Source organism: Malania oleifera, chromosome 1 (genome assembly GCF_029873635.1).
Source record: "Malania oleifera isolate guangnan ecotype guangnan chromosome 1, ASM2987363v1, whole genome shotgun sequence".
Classification (NCBI taxonomy): Eukaryota; Viridiplantae; Streptophyta; class Magnoliopsida; order Santalales; family Ximeniaceae; genus Malania; species Malania oleifera.
This window is the reverse complement of record NC_080417.1, coordinates 107,652,464-107,666,472: the sequence shown is the minus strand read 5'-3', so window position 1 is coordinate 107,666,472 and position 14,009 is coordinate 107,652,464. Positions and strand designations below refer to the sequence as shown.

General features: G+C 35.5%; 1 protein-coding gene across 7 annotated transcripts in view; it reads right to left on the bottom strand.

Annotated features, from left to right (window-relative positions):
* The window catches only part of LOC131158473 (uncharacterized), a 144,168-nt gene that overhangs the window by 31,079 nt on the left and 99,080 nt on the right, over positions 1 to 14,009 (bottom strand). For all 7 annotated transcript variants that reach the window (XM_058113347.1, XM_058113343.1, XM_058113365.1 and 4 more), the window contains 2 exons: positions 6,227 to 6,354; positions 5,464 to 5,759 (listed from right to left, as the gene is read on the bottom strand). In XM_058113347.1, coding sequence (XP_057969330.1) covers positions 5,464 to 5,759; positions 6,227 to 6,354 — 424 coding nt within the window. The remainder of the gene's footprint in view (positions 1 to 5,463; positions 5,760 to 6,226; positions 6,355 to 14,009) is intronic.

Below are 14,009 nucleotides of genomic sequence, written 5' to 3'. Positions count from 1 at the left end.
ATCACTATCACTGTGCAGTTTCAACTTTAGCCCATCACTGTTTTGATTTCTAGTTCTGGAGATCCATCCTAATGCAGCTTGGATTTGTCTACTATTCGCCAAAAATGCATTCAAACATGTGCTCAACGGTCCTTAGTTGCTATCCTATTGCTTAATATCTTATGATTCTTCATCTTCCTAGCCTATATGTTCTTTTGCCTTTTCTATTTCCTTTGTTTCCATCCCTTACATGTTCAAGCAGTTAGTAACCCTGGATGGAAGCATGTAATGGATATAGAAATGGATTCCATGAACATTATAGGGACTTGGGACTCAGTGGATCTTCCTCCTAGTAAGGATTTGGTTAGGTGTCGTTGGGTTTACACATTCAAATATCTTCTTGACGACCCTATTAAACAACTTAGGGCTCAATCCATTGCCAAAAGGTACAACCAAGCATATGGTATTTGATTATTTTGAGACCTTCCCTTATGTTGCTTGTCTAAATTTTGTTCATGTATTGATCACATTGGTAGTTAATTTTATTGGCCCATATACTAGTTGAATGTGAAGAATGCCTTTTTGTATAGAGATTTGTAGGAAGATGCATACATGGAGCAACCACCTGGGTATGATGCTCAGAGGGAGGATGGTAAAGTAAGTTGCATAAGGCCATTTATGGTCTTAAGCAATCTCCTCGACCTTGGTTTGACAAATTTAGTGTTGTGATCTCTATATTTGGTTTTATCCAGTGTTACTTTGATCATTTGGTCTTTGTCCGTCAAAAGAGGAGACAAGTGTGGTACTTCTAGTAGTTTATGTTGTCAACATCATCATTGGCAGTGATGAGAGCAGTATTGCAAATGTTAATCAATGGCTTCAAGCTAAATTTAAAATCAAGGACTTTGGTACTCTATGTCACTTTCTTGGTATTGACATTGTATGGTGTAAGAATGGGTTAAATCTATCTTAGCAAAAATATACATTAGACTTCCTATGTGAGACTAGTTTGTTGGGAGGTAAACCAATTGATACTCCTATGGACCCGACATAAACCTATCTAGGAATGTCAAACCATACTTTAAAGACAAACATTGATATAGGTAGTTGGTTGGCAAGTTGATCTAATTGACTATCATTAGACCTACCATATCTTTTGCAATGGGAGTGGTGAATTAGTTATGGAAAATCATAAACAACCACAATGGGATGTGGATTGTAGGATTTTGCGATATCTCAAACGCTCTCCCAGCAAAGGTTTGACATATAAATGTCATAAAAATCTTGAAATAATAAGAAACTTTGATTTAAATTGGCTGGCTTTGTTGATGATCAAAGGTCTTCTACTAGATACTGTACATATGTGAGAGGTATCTTATTACTAGCATAGCAAGAAAAAAAACTAAAGAAGCAAGATCTAGTGTTGAGGCAAAATATCGAGATACAACTCATAATGAGGTTATAGGGCTGAAATCAGTTATTTTAGAGAGGAGATTCTTGGTAATGAAGCCAATAGATATGTTTTTTCATAATCAAGCTTCCACTTATAGTGCTAGCAATCCAATATTTCATGAGGGGACAAAGCATATTGGCTGTCATTTGGTGGGGGATGCCATGTTGAAGAAGGTCAAAGGACTCGTTTTGTGAAATATGTGGGCCATTTAGGCGATTTTTCGACAAAGCCTTTATTTAAAGCTTGCCTTGTCTAGTGGTTATAACAAGCTAGAGTTGGGTGATATTTATACACCCCCCAGCTTGAGGGGGAGCGTTAGAAGAGAACATGTTATTTCAGTAACTAGATTATTATTAGTCAATATATAATAGGGTAGACTTAGAGCTGCATCTTCAAACAGTACTTGAAGAGGCTCCATCAATCTTCTAGTCTTCTTTTGCTGAACCTGTCTTGTTGGCAGATGATGAGTATACTCAAAGGCCTCATCCTGCATGTGTGGCCAATCATTCTTTGCTTCAACAATGCCAAAGTCTAGGGCCATCCTAGATGGCCTACCCATATTGTGTCATGACCCTCCCGCAACATCGTCTTCCTCGGGTTACTAGCTCGAGGAACAAAGAGTTGGTTTCCATATGTCAACAATAAGCCATCCTCTTACTAGTAATGACATGTTTTGCCCTCTTCCCAACTCCGCGAGGTATTGAGTATCAGGATCTTTGACAAAGTTCTCCTTGAAGCACAATTGAAATGTTAAAAAAACCTTATTTATTGTCAAGTGAGTTACCAATTGAAGGTTGCAAGCTTGGCTTTCCAACTCAATGCATCTATGATTTTGTCCCACCCTGTGCTTGAAGAAGAAATCCAACTCTGCCAAGAATCTTGCCAACGAGCTTGCTCAAAGGATAACGTAGGCTATATAAAGAAATGGTTATTGACTGAGTTATCTATCTTCGCCATGGACTTAGACTGAAGTAGTAATGCTGTCACACTTGGAGGCAATGAATCACTGCTAGCATCTCCTACTCTGGAGTTGCGTACTTCTAGTTGGCTCCGTCAAGATTACGTCTTTGATACACAAATACATGCACCCATGTAATGAGAATCCATGGCATATTCAGATGAATATTTAAAAGGGCTTCAGGTATTCAAAAAGGAAGTATCCGATCCGTTAAAATGAGTTCTTTCAATTTGTAAAAGGATCCTTGGTGCTCCTATGTCAAGTTTCACCCATGATTATTCTTTAACATTTGTGTTAACGGGCTAGTCCTCCTTGAGTACTAAATGAACTAGCAATATTAATTGATGAGTCCAAGGAAGGAATGCAACACATTGATTATTGTTGGAATCTTCCAATCCTAAATAGCTCTCAGCTTCCTTATATCCATCCAAATACAAACTTGTTCCATCACATGACCAAGGACTTGAATACTCTTCTAAGAAAAAGAGGACTTCTCTTAATTCATGTATAAGTTGGTCTCCTACAACCTATCAAACACCTTTTGTACGTGCACTTCATGTTCTTCCATAGTAGGATTGTAGACTACTATGTCACCAAGGTATACCACGACAAAATTGTTGAGGTAGTCATAAAACACATGATTAGCATGTAGAATGTTATTGGCATATTCGTTAACCTAGAGGGCCTGATGGATGACCACCTATATCCCCTAGGCATCCCATTCGGCACACGTATTTTAGGTGTAGGTTTAAGAAGGTTTAGGAAAGATATGCATGGAGGACCTCTTTGTATTTTTTAGAGACTTCTTTTAGCATTTGTAATTATGTGTTTAGTTGGGTCCTATAAATATGCGTTAGTTGTAAGTGCTGGACATGTAACTTATTGTTTGAATCAGATTGCAATCTTCTTCTTCTTCTTCTTCTTCCTCCTCCTCCTCCACTCTTCTCCTTCTTCCTTCTCTTCTCTCTTCTGATTCTGTCTCTCACCTCTGTTCTGCTTTTTTTTCTTCCCCTTGTCTGTTCTTCTCCTTCTGTCCTGCCTCCCCACTGCTGCTGCTGCTTCTCTTCTTCTCCTTCTTCTTATCTTCTTTTTCTTCTTCTTCTTCTTCTTCTTCTAGTTCTCTCCATTCTATCTATCTATCTATCTATCTATATGTATATATATATTCTAACATCTGCCTACATCAAATTGGTATCAGAACACATCATTATCACCGCGCAGGCATTCGAAATCAGAATTCAGAATTCCCAGAAACTCAAACACTGTAGCACTGCCAAAAGTTCCCAGAAAATACGAGTTGTGTCCCTGAAATTCAAGCACCCTTTTCCACCAACCAAAACACAACACCTCCCTCACCACCACAATCAGACAGCCCCGAAATCCCTTTCCCTACAATATCATCTCCATCCGACAAGGGACTGGGCCCCATGTGCCACCTAAAAACTTTCCAGCCAACTCCCCCTCTAAATCCCCTATTTCCTGCATTTTTTTTTTGGATACACCTCCACCATCACTGGAATCCTTACCCCCTGATCTACCACCATCCGGAAACCCATCTCCGGTGGCTCATGCACTCCAATCGCTGGCCATGCCAAATGCATCTAGGAAAGTTGCTGGAGTTCCCCTGCTTTGCCCAGACTTTTGAGATATTGCTTCCTGCCTCAAGAATTTGAACTCTTTCCTGAGATTATGAAGCTTTTGGAGGAGAAATTTAGTTATCAAGTTTGGTTTGCATTCCTAAGATCACATATAGCCTAATATTGGGCTGCCTGAGCAAATTTCAGGCTTTTTTAAGTGTCGTCAGCATTCAGATCGAGTTCCAATTACTGTTTGGTGACTGTTTTCTTGACAGAGAGTAGGGACTTGAGAAATTGCTGGACTAACATTGGAATTCAATAGTTAACTCAATTTGTACTCCAATTCCTCGGCAGGGTGAACAAACTCTCACATTTTTTTGACTATTGTTTGTATGCTAGCGAAAATACATAGTTGCATAATTCCAAGTTTCTTATTACCCTTAAAAAAAAAATCTGCTCTTTGTTCTGTAAATTCCCCTAGCTAACTCATCATTGCACCCTTGTTCATATCCATACATAGTCAATCCCATGTTTCCATGTTATGTGAGACCATATCCATTCATATGCATTATGTTCTAAAGCTTTATGTTTGTGCATTATAGTAATTTTAGGATTTATATCATTCATAGTCAAGTTTAGTCCTCCTCAGCGTAACTGCAGCATATTGCATTAACCATGATCACAAAAAAACTCATTGACCAAAAATCCCACTGAACTTGCACCAAATGACACCCAATCCTTGTCTGCGCGATTAGACACTCTACAGGAGTCCATGGACCAAAAGTTTGAGCGCCTCACACAGTTTGACCAAGTTTAATTTTAGTGGGGCGGGTTTGACCTTCCAGATTACTTTGTAGAGTAAAAAGGGGAAATTGGTACTAGCCAAGAAACCCAAGAAATATTTACAAGAAAAAAACACCCGAGGAATCCAACAATCAAGATCGACTATCATCCTCAGAAGAGATACCCTACAATTGGTCAACATAACCAACAAAGAAGATAATTCAATAGTTTCCATATCATTCAAGGCTTTCCTAAAATGAAAATCCCAAGAAGGTAGAGGACTGCCCGAACTTTATAACAATTCCAATTTCTTTTCCTGTTATTTTTCCTATCCTCCTCTTTTATTCTTTGCTTTTATATCTCTAACTTTATAACAATTCCAATTTATTTTTTCTGCAATTCTTGATTTCAATCTGTTCCAAGTTGACTTTGGAACACATGCACACGAAAAAAAAAGAAAAAGAAAAGAGAGAGAGAGAGAGAGAGAGAGTTGGCAATTGCAAAGGACAATCACAAAAAGCAAGAATTTCAAAAATTGCAAGAAATAAACTAGACAGTGTAGGCCCCCTCATTCAACAATATGATCCCTGAATGTGGTTTAAGTCCTTTTTTTCTTTCTTTATTTCTTTCTTTGTTTATTGCTTTCCTTCATTTTACCATAAACAATTGCATGCATGTTGGGGCGACATTCTCAAAATATGTGAGACACATACCACAGTAAGAAGAGCTTCTAGTGCCTCAAGTGCAGCAATCTTTAAAGAAATAGGAAAATTTGAGCAGTTTTTCTGTACTTCTACTTCAAATATGTCCAATTGAATGCCATTTTGATGTTGCAGGAAAGAATTTGTTATAGAAGCTTGATTCCTTTTCTTATGAGTAGGCTGCAGCAATGCTTCATTGGTGGTCTTTGATAGTGAACTAAAAAGCTCCTCAGCACTTCCATATCCAATCACGCCCAAATCAATACATGCATTGCTGATCACTTCTTCAGCAAGGTGTAGTGCTACTCCTGCACAAGAGAACAACCATGTTAATTCATATGGAACCAAAAGCTTCCAGACAAATGGATGGTGATTTTTAAAAACCAAATATTTATTTATTTCGTATTGTTACTACTACAAATATCACTATTTTTCTTTTAGTAAGTTCTAATTTAATGGTAACAAAGGCAAGTTTTGAAGATAAAAAGAAATTCTATGGATCTATCCTTAGGAAGTCATGAGCTAAGGGCTTGAAATAAGTAGTTTGATATCATGCATGCACAGGCATGAATGAATAGACAAACTGAGTAACACTAGCAACTGCACATAGAAACTCAACATTTTACTAATACCATAGAAGAAAAAGTCCCTATCAGTCACAGTTTTTAGCAATAATGTTCTATTTCTTTACTAAACCACATGTGAGCTACACCAAGATGCTATGCAATAGCATTAACAAATGAAATAAAATTATTCTCCAAAATTTGCATCATACCAACACCCATGGATGTTAGCAAAATCCTGATGATTGAGTAGACCTTAATCCTTAATGTTGGCAATGCACATCTCCTAAAATACCATATCAGGAGTCTGATGATTTCTGCTGCATGTGGTAATAGTTGACTGCAAAATTAGAACATGAGCTGAATTGCTGGCATATGCAGACACAGAAATAGAGGGGAAGAAAAAAAAAGCATTAATAAAAAGCAAAGATTAAGAGAAACTAAAAAGTATATGTGACACTGAAGGAAACAAAAGGAAGGAGCCTGCAACCATGGTTTTAAAACCAAGACCATTGATCAAACCAGTGAGCTCACGCTGTTGGTTGGAACCAATCAGTTAACCCAGTGCGGAACCGGTGAAGTCATCATAAATTATAACATAATTTTTTTACATATATTGTATACATATCTGTTTATATAAAAGTAATTAAAAATATATATAATATATTTAAAGCGCATATTAATTTAATGATTTTTTAAAAAAATTGGAAAAAAAAAAACTGAGGCATATAAAGCCATATCAAAGAGTATTCAGATGTACTGTATTCTATTTTATAACATAAATTAAACATTGGCCCTCGAGGTAGAGCATCCCATCGTCCTACCCAATGTGCATGGTTCAATTCTTGCCTGCTTTCATTACCCAATTTCCACTATTTTGCTACCAGGTCAACCTGGCTGACCCACAAGGTTTGATCAGTTTCAGCTGGGTAGCATCGAATTGGCTGAGTTGACCCTTGTTCAATACAAATTTGGTTCTAGTCTTGGCTCCATACCAGCCAACTAGTTTGAGTGTAAAACTATGCCTATAGGCCTTATCTTATCTTCTACAAGAGCCACATCTAACTTACTACGAATATGTTCATTTCTTAATTTATCTTTTAGCATTATACCACTCATTCATCCAAGAATTTTCATCTCAGCAACTTTTCCTTTTTTAATATGTTGTTTCTTAGTCGCCCAACATTCTGATCCATATGGGATAGCTGGTCTTATACCTGTTCTATAAAACTTCCTTTATAACTTTAAGGGTATTCTACGATCACAAAGCACACTTGAAGCACTTTTCCATTTTACCCAGTCTAGTTTAACTTTATGCATTATATCTTCTTCAATATCTCTTTTAGCTTGCATAATACATCCAAGGTATTGAAATCTACTAGTGCTATTGATTTCTTTATCATCAAGTTTAACTTTGTCTCCAATATTCCTCCTTCTATTACTGAAATTGCATTTTATATATTCTGCCTTATTTCTACTTATCCTAAAGCCTCTATATTCTAAAGATTCTCTCCATAATTCTAGCTTAGATTCTACTACACCACTAGTTTCATCAATCAAGACAATATCATCTGCTAACAACATACACCATGGAACCTCATTTTGGATACTCCTAGTCAATTCATCCATCACTAGAGCAAAAAGAATTCCACACTTTACTACTAATTTCCGTCATTTTCTAAAGTTGGAATTGAAATTGACATTGATATTGAAAAACAACAATAGCAAAAACAAACCAAGCCTTAAGTCCCACTAGGTAGGTCGGCTACATGAATCCTTTTCCGCCAATTTACATGACCTGGGTAATTTCCTCCTACAAAAATTCAAGGCTATTAAGTCTTTCCTATCTCATTCCAAGTTATTTTAGGTTTACCCCTACCCCTTTTTCTGCCCCTCAAAGTAACTAGCTTATTCCTCCTAGTAGGTGCACTATTTGGTCTATGTTGCAGAAGCCTAAACCATATGAGCTGTCCTTCCCTTATATTATCTTCTACAAGAGCAACACCTAACTTACCATGAATATGTTCATTCCTTAATTTATCTTTTAAATTATACCACTCATCCACCTTAGCATTCACATCTTAGCAACTTTTACTTTTTGGATATGTTGTTTCTTAGTCGCCCAACATTCTAATCCATATAACATAGTTTATCTTACAGCCGTCCTATAGAACTTTATTTTTAATTTTAAGGGTATTCTATGATAACACACCACGCTTGAAGCACTTCTTCATTTTACCCAACTTGCTTTAACTTTGTGCTTTACATCTTCTTCAAATTCTCTTTTAGCTTGCATAATAGATCCAAGGTATCCAAATCTACTAGTGTTATTTATTTCTTGAGCATCATCAAGCTTAACCTTCTCTCCAATATTCCTCTTGTTATGAATAGAAATTACATTTTATATATTTTGTCTTATTTATACCTATCCTAAAACCTCTAAAGCTTCTCTTCATAATTCTAACTTACATTCTACTCCACCCCTAGTTTCATCAATCAAGACAATATCATTTGCAAACAACATACATCATGGAATCTCATTTTGCATGCTCCTAGTAAGTTTATCCTTCACTAGAGCAAAAAGATAAGGACTCAAAGCAGATCCTTGATGTACCACTATTGTGGTTGGAAATTTCCTAGCCTCCCCACCTGTAGTCTTAATGCTAGTCATTACTCCATCATGCATATCCTTAATGACATCAGTATACCTACTAAATACGTTATTTTTTTTTTCTTAAACCCACCATAGAACTAGAAGTTACTTTTTCTTTTAAAACCACCCACCATAAAACTTCCCTAAGTATCCTATCATACCCTTTCTCTAGGTCAATAAACATAACTTCCATTTTCATAGTTTTTAATGCAAACACATTTCCTCATTTGTCAATTCTATTTTTAAGCCTTCTAGCTGGTTTTCATTAAATAGTTTATAAAGTAACTTCACCATCTTTCTTTTATGTCTTCTTCCTTAACTAAGACAATATCATCCTCACTTTTGATAAATTTTATTTTACCTAAGTCCTTGCTCTTTCTTTCTCTAACTCTAGCAAGTTTAAATATGTTATTTCCCTTTCTTTTGTTTCTAATCTAGCATATAAATTATTAATTGAACTATGTTTAGCTTTACTAACGTCCTTCTTTGCATCTTTCTTCATCTCTTTATACTCAAATTTTTCCACGTTTCTACATTTTCACCATGTTTTATACCAAATTCTTTTTGTTACAGATTTTTGGACATTTTGATCTCCCCCACAAACTACCTTTGCTATTCAAGAATCTTTCTTTTGATTCACCTAAAGCCTCTTTTGCTATCTTTTTAATAGAACTAGCTATCCTACTCCAAAGAGTGTTTGAGTCTACACCATCCTCTATTGTCCAATCACCATTTTGATCATTTTATCTTTATACAACAACAAAACCAAGCCTTAAGTCCCACTAGGTGGGATTGGCTATATGAATCATTTTTTTCCAATTTATGTGATCATGGACCATTTCTTTTGACAGATTCAGGGATATTAAATCCTTACTCACTATCTCCTCCCAAGTTATTTTAGGTCTATCCCTACCACTTATACTACCCCCCGCCCCCACAGTAACTCACTCACTCTTCCTCATTGGTGCATTATGTGGCCTACGTTGCAAGTGTCCATACCATTTGAGTCGTTCCTCCCTTATCTTGTCCTTTATAGGAGTGACACCAAACTTATTGCGAATATGTTCATTCCTAAATTTTTTTTTAATGTTATACCACTCATCTATTTAAGAATTCTCATCTCGGCAACTTTTACTTTTTGGATATTACGTTTATTTTCTCCCTTTAAATTCCACCGCCTAGTTCTCTAATATTGATATCAAAATATCAATCAACAATTTCGCATTTTTCAAGCCTCAAATTTTTAGTCAAAATTGATATTTTAAGACCTTGCCTTTCACCATAGGCAAAACCTAACATGGGGGACAAATAAAAAAATAAATCAATAATACACACACACACACATCGTTTAAATTTCCACGAAATTGTCGAAATTTTTTCTTTCCATTTGACAAAACTTACATCGAAACTACCACAAATCATTTGAAACTTAATGAAATCTCAAAATTTCAGCAAAATTTGTTGAAATTTTAACTGTAGAGTGAAATGTTCTAGAAATTCAAATTGGAGATTCAAACCTATATGGGAATTTCTCTTTTAAGTTTTAATTTAATTTTCCTTTTATACCTCTCGCTTTCTCTTGTGCCATTAGTCAGCTTTTGAACCCTATCTATAGCCGGACATTGCAGCGGTGTAGCCTCCATTGCCTGTTGTCGCTTTGTGGAAGGCCTTAATCCTCTTTAAGCTTATAAGAGGTATTGACTTTTTGAATCTGATCCCTGTTTTGATGCTGACACAACACAAGTATCTTATGTGCGCAATTAGTGTGTGAACAGGTTTACATGGCTGCATGGAAATAAGATTTAGGTGAAATGGAAGCTTAGACGGAACTTAAAGTTCACATCATCCGGCGTTTTCCATGCACACAAGCAAAAGAACAAGAAGATATTTATTTTTATTGTAAATGCATTTCAATTTTTGGGTTGTAATAATTGCATCGCATGCATGATAAGAATTTAATGCTCAAAAGCCATAGACTGACTGTAAGGAACCTGACCAGACTTCGGTCAACTTTCGGTTGACCGATGTTGGATTTTTTGGATCAAATTTGGGGCAAAATAGTAGATTTAAAATGCCCTCGGTCGACCGACCACATTGTGTTATATTACCACGATCAACCGAACCACTGTGCTATGGAGTCAACTTTTGACCAAGCCCCAGTCGACCAAACCAAACTATAGTAATAACTAGCTTAGTCGATTGAACATTGTTAACTAATCCATGATCGACCGAAACCTTGGTAATGTAAAAGCCTTGGTCGACCGAACCTGTCAAAAGTCAACTTGTTGACTTCGCTTGGTCGACCATTCTATTTTTAAACATATTGTCCTAGGTTGACCGAACCAACACGTGTCTGACACCCCAGCTACTCGGTCGACCAAATGTATAGTTCATTTTGGCCACGGTTGACCGAACCTCGTTGAGTAGCTAACCGTCCTTGTCTTGGTCGACTGAACCCACAAAGGGGTTCAAATTGCCTTGAGACGGTCGACGATATCTTCAGTTCAAAATTGCCACAGTCGACCGAACTTGCTAAAGTGGTCGACCGAACCTTGAATACGGTTGACCGAACCTCTTGGGTTGGAGAAATTTTTATCGTAGTTAAACAGGGTTAATTTTCATTAAACATAATTAAACAATTTTCAAAATACCCTTGATGTCCCCAACGGTCATATTTTGTGAGAATCTTATATATATTCCCTCACTTGTCCAAATTAGGAGAGATTAGCAAAGTGATTAGCCAAAAATTTTTCTTGTACTAAAATCTTTCATACTCCCACATTTTCATAAGCTCATTGTTAAAAACTCTTTCTCATACTTTATTGATTACATATTTTAGAAAGAGTGCATTGTGTTCATCTTCATTTGCAAAGTTATTGCAACTTAAGGATTGAATGAACACTCATATCTTGTGGGCATGTATACATTTCTTTGAAGCTTAAACTCTCTCATACTTGTATTGGATGATATTGCTTTTTGAGAGTTAGCTAAAGTTTCTCCCATTGTATTTTCATTCATAAATATCTCTTGGGAAAAACTATTCATAGCTTGAGAACTTGCATCCTTATTGCAAGATTCAAAAGCTTGCTTTGTGTTCTTGATAAAAATATTTTTGCAAACTTAAACCCTAATATCTATTGTGCTTGACATTTGATAAAATATTTTGAGATATTTGCTTAGGGTTTTTTAAAGCACCTTTGATTTTTCATTTATTGTATATACTATATTGAATCAAAGGTCTCACTCTCACATTATCATACAATTTATTTGATTGAGAGACATATTTGATATACTCACTTGAGCATTAACTCTTATCATATTTGAGTGCATTGGTTGTATTGTGCTTATTGTGGTACATATCTACTTAGTGTAATAAGCATCTCGATTGTACACAAATTTTATATTATCTAATTGTATTCCAGGCGAGGCCTGAGGGGGTGTTGATCTAGCCTGTAAGGGTTAGGTTTTAAAGGTTGGGGTCAGCCTTGTGAATTTGACCTGGGGTTTCCCTTGCCCAGTAAGGAGAGGGTGTTGTAAACGGTGTCACTCCACCCGTAAGTGAGCAAAGGTAGTGAATCCTTCTACTTGTGAGTTTGAGGCAGGGACGTAGGCAGTGTTGGCCGAACCCTGATATCATCCTACGTGTCATTCTCTCTTTCCCTTATACTCTTTATAGTTCACTTTGATATATGCACATGTATGTTTAATTATTTATTGCTTTGATCATTCTTCATACATGCTTTGAATATTGTGGGCATTGGAATCTATTTAGAAAGACTCTAGGTTGCAATACACTGCTTGTGATTAGGATTTAACCTAGAAAGAAATTTTAACCAATTCACCCCCCCTCTTGGGAATACACCAATTCCAACAAGAGGCCTCCTGTATATTAGATTATGCAGAGTTGGATTTCAGTTAATTTGTGTTGGAAATCAGTTGCATACTGCATCAAGTTCGTCCAGTGATAGTAGATTTTCAACATAAGATCGACCCTAAGATACTCAATACAATCCACATTCGCTAAAAGCATCTGCTGCATCTCCTTCCATCAGAATTCCACTTACAATAGTATCATCTTAAACTTGTTAAACTGGTCAATATGACATCCTTCATGTTAAGGACAGATCCAGGATTTTGTTTCAACAGAGGCAGACCATAGTAATGAAGTTTAACCGTTCAAAAAGTGCATAATACATTTTTATATTGCAACAAAATTAAAACTCATGCCTTATTAGTAACCAATATGATAAGTATTTTTAAAAGAAGTCATAAATACTGATGTTAATCACTAAACATTTTGACATTCTAGTGTTGCACTCACTATTTCAAATCTCTCTTTCGCTCAGCTTTCATTATCTAGCTTTAGGGTTTCAAGTAAGAGTGATTCATTGTATTAAGTCCTTTTTTATAATTATATAAAAAATTTAGTTGGAAAGTGATTATTATTCTTGAAATAATTCAATGGAAAGCTTCAACAACTTTTTAAAATCAATTTTGAACTGTAAGGATATGACTTCTCAATTGAACAGAAAAAGAGCAGCCTAAAGGTGACCCAATGAGCACTTAGTATTTCAATCAAAGAGAGAAATTTAAGAATTGTGAGAGACAATAAATTTGGGATTTTGGGGAAAATTTGTGAGAATAAGATTGAATGTACTAATTAGACTAGGGATTTAAGTAAAATCACAAAGGGAAATAAAGAGTGAGTGTAGAGGGAAAATGTAACTTTTAGGAGACTTAGATCTTTATATTTTTTAAATTGGAAAAATTAGTTTTGGGGGGTGGGGGCACCATATAAATATGTGTGCTTGGTTTCAAATTTCAATTTCAACTAAAATTTCAAGACTTCAAAAGCATGGATATTTTGATGCAAATTTTTTCTTGTTGAAATCAATCTGATTTTGATCTTATAAAATGATGTAAATTAGTAGTAAAGCATGGAATTTTTTTTTTTAATTTTTTATGAAACTTTAGAAACTATTATTATATATTATAAATAAAATACATCAACTATAGGTGTGAGGTGTATAAAGTGCAATAACTATAATATAATAATCATACTAAACATATTCAATTAATTTAAATGAATCATTTATTATGCAACTACAGTATCTATTATAATTTAGAATAAAAAATGGTCAAATAAAATGTTGTAGCTAATATCTAAGTATGGTTTTTCTTGTAATTTCAAAAGTTTGAAAGCTATGACCATAACCTTCTTCTAATGGTCATTAGTTTCAATAAAAAGGAAAAAAAATTAGATAATAAAAAAAGGTATATTAGATTGAGAAGGAGAAGTTACTACCTAAGGGGACAAGAGGTGTACCTGAAAAAAAAAAAAA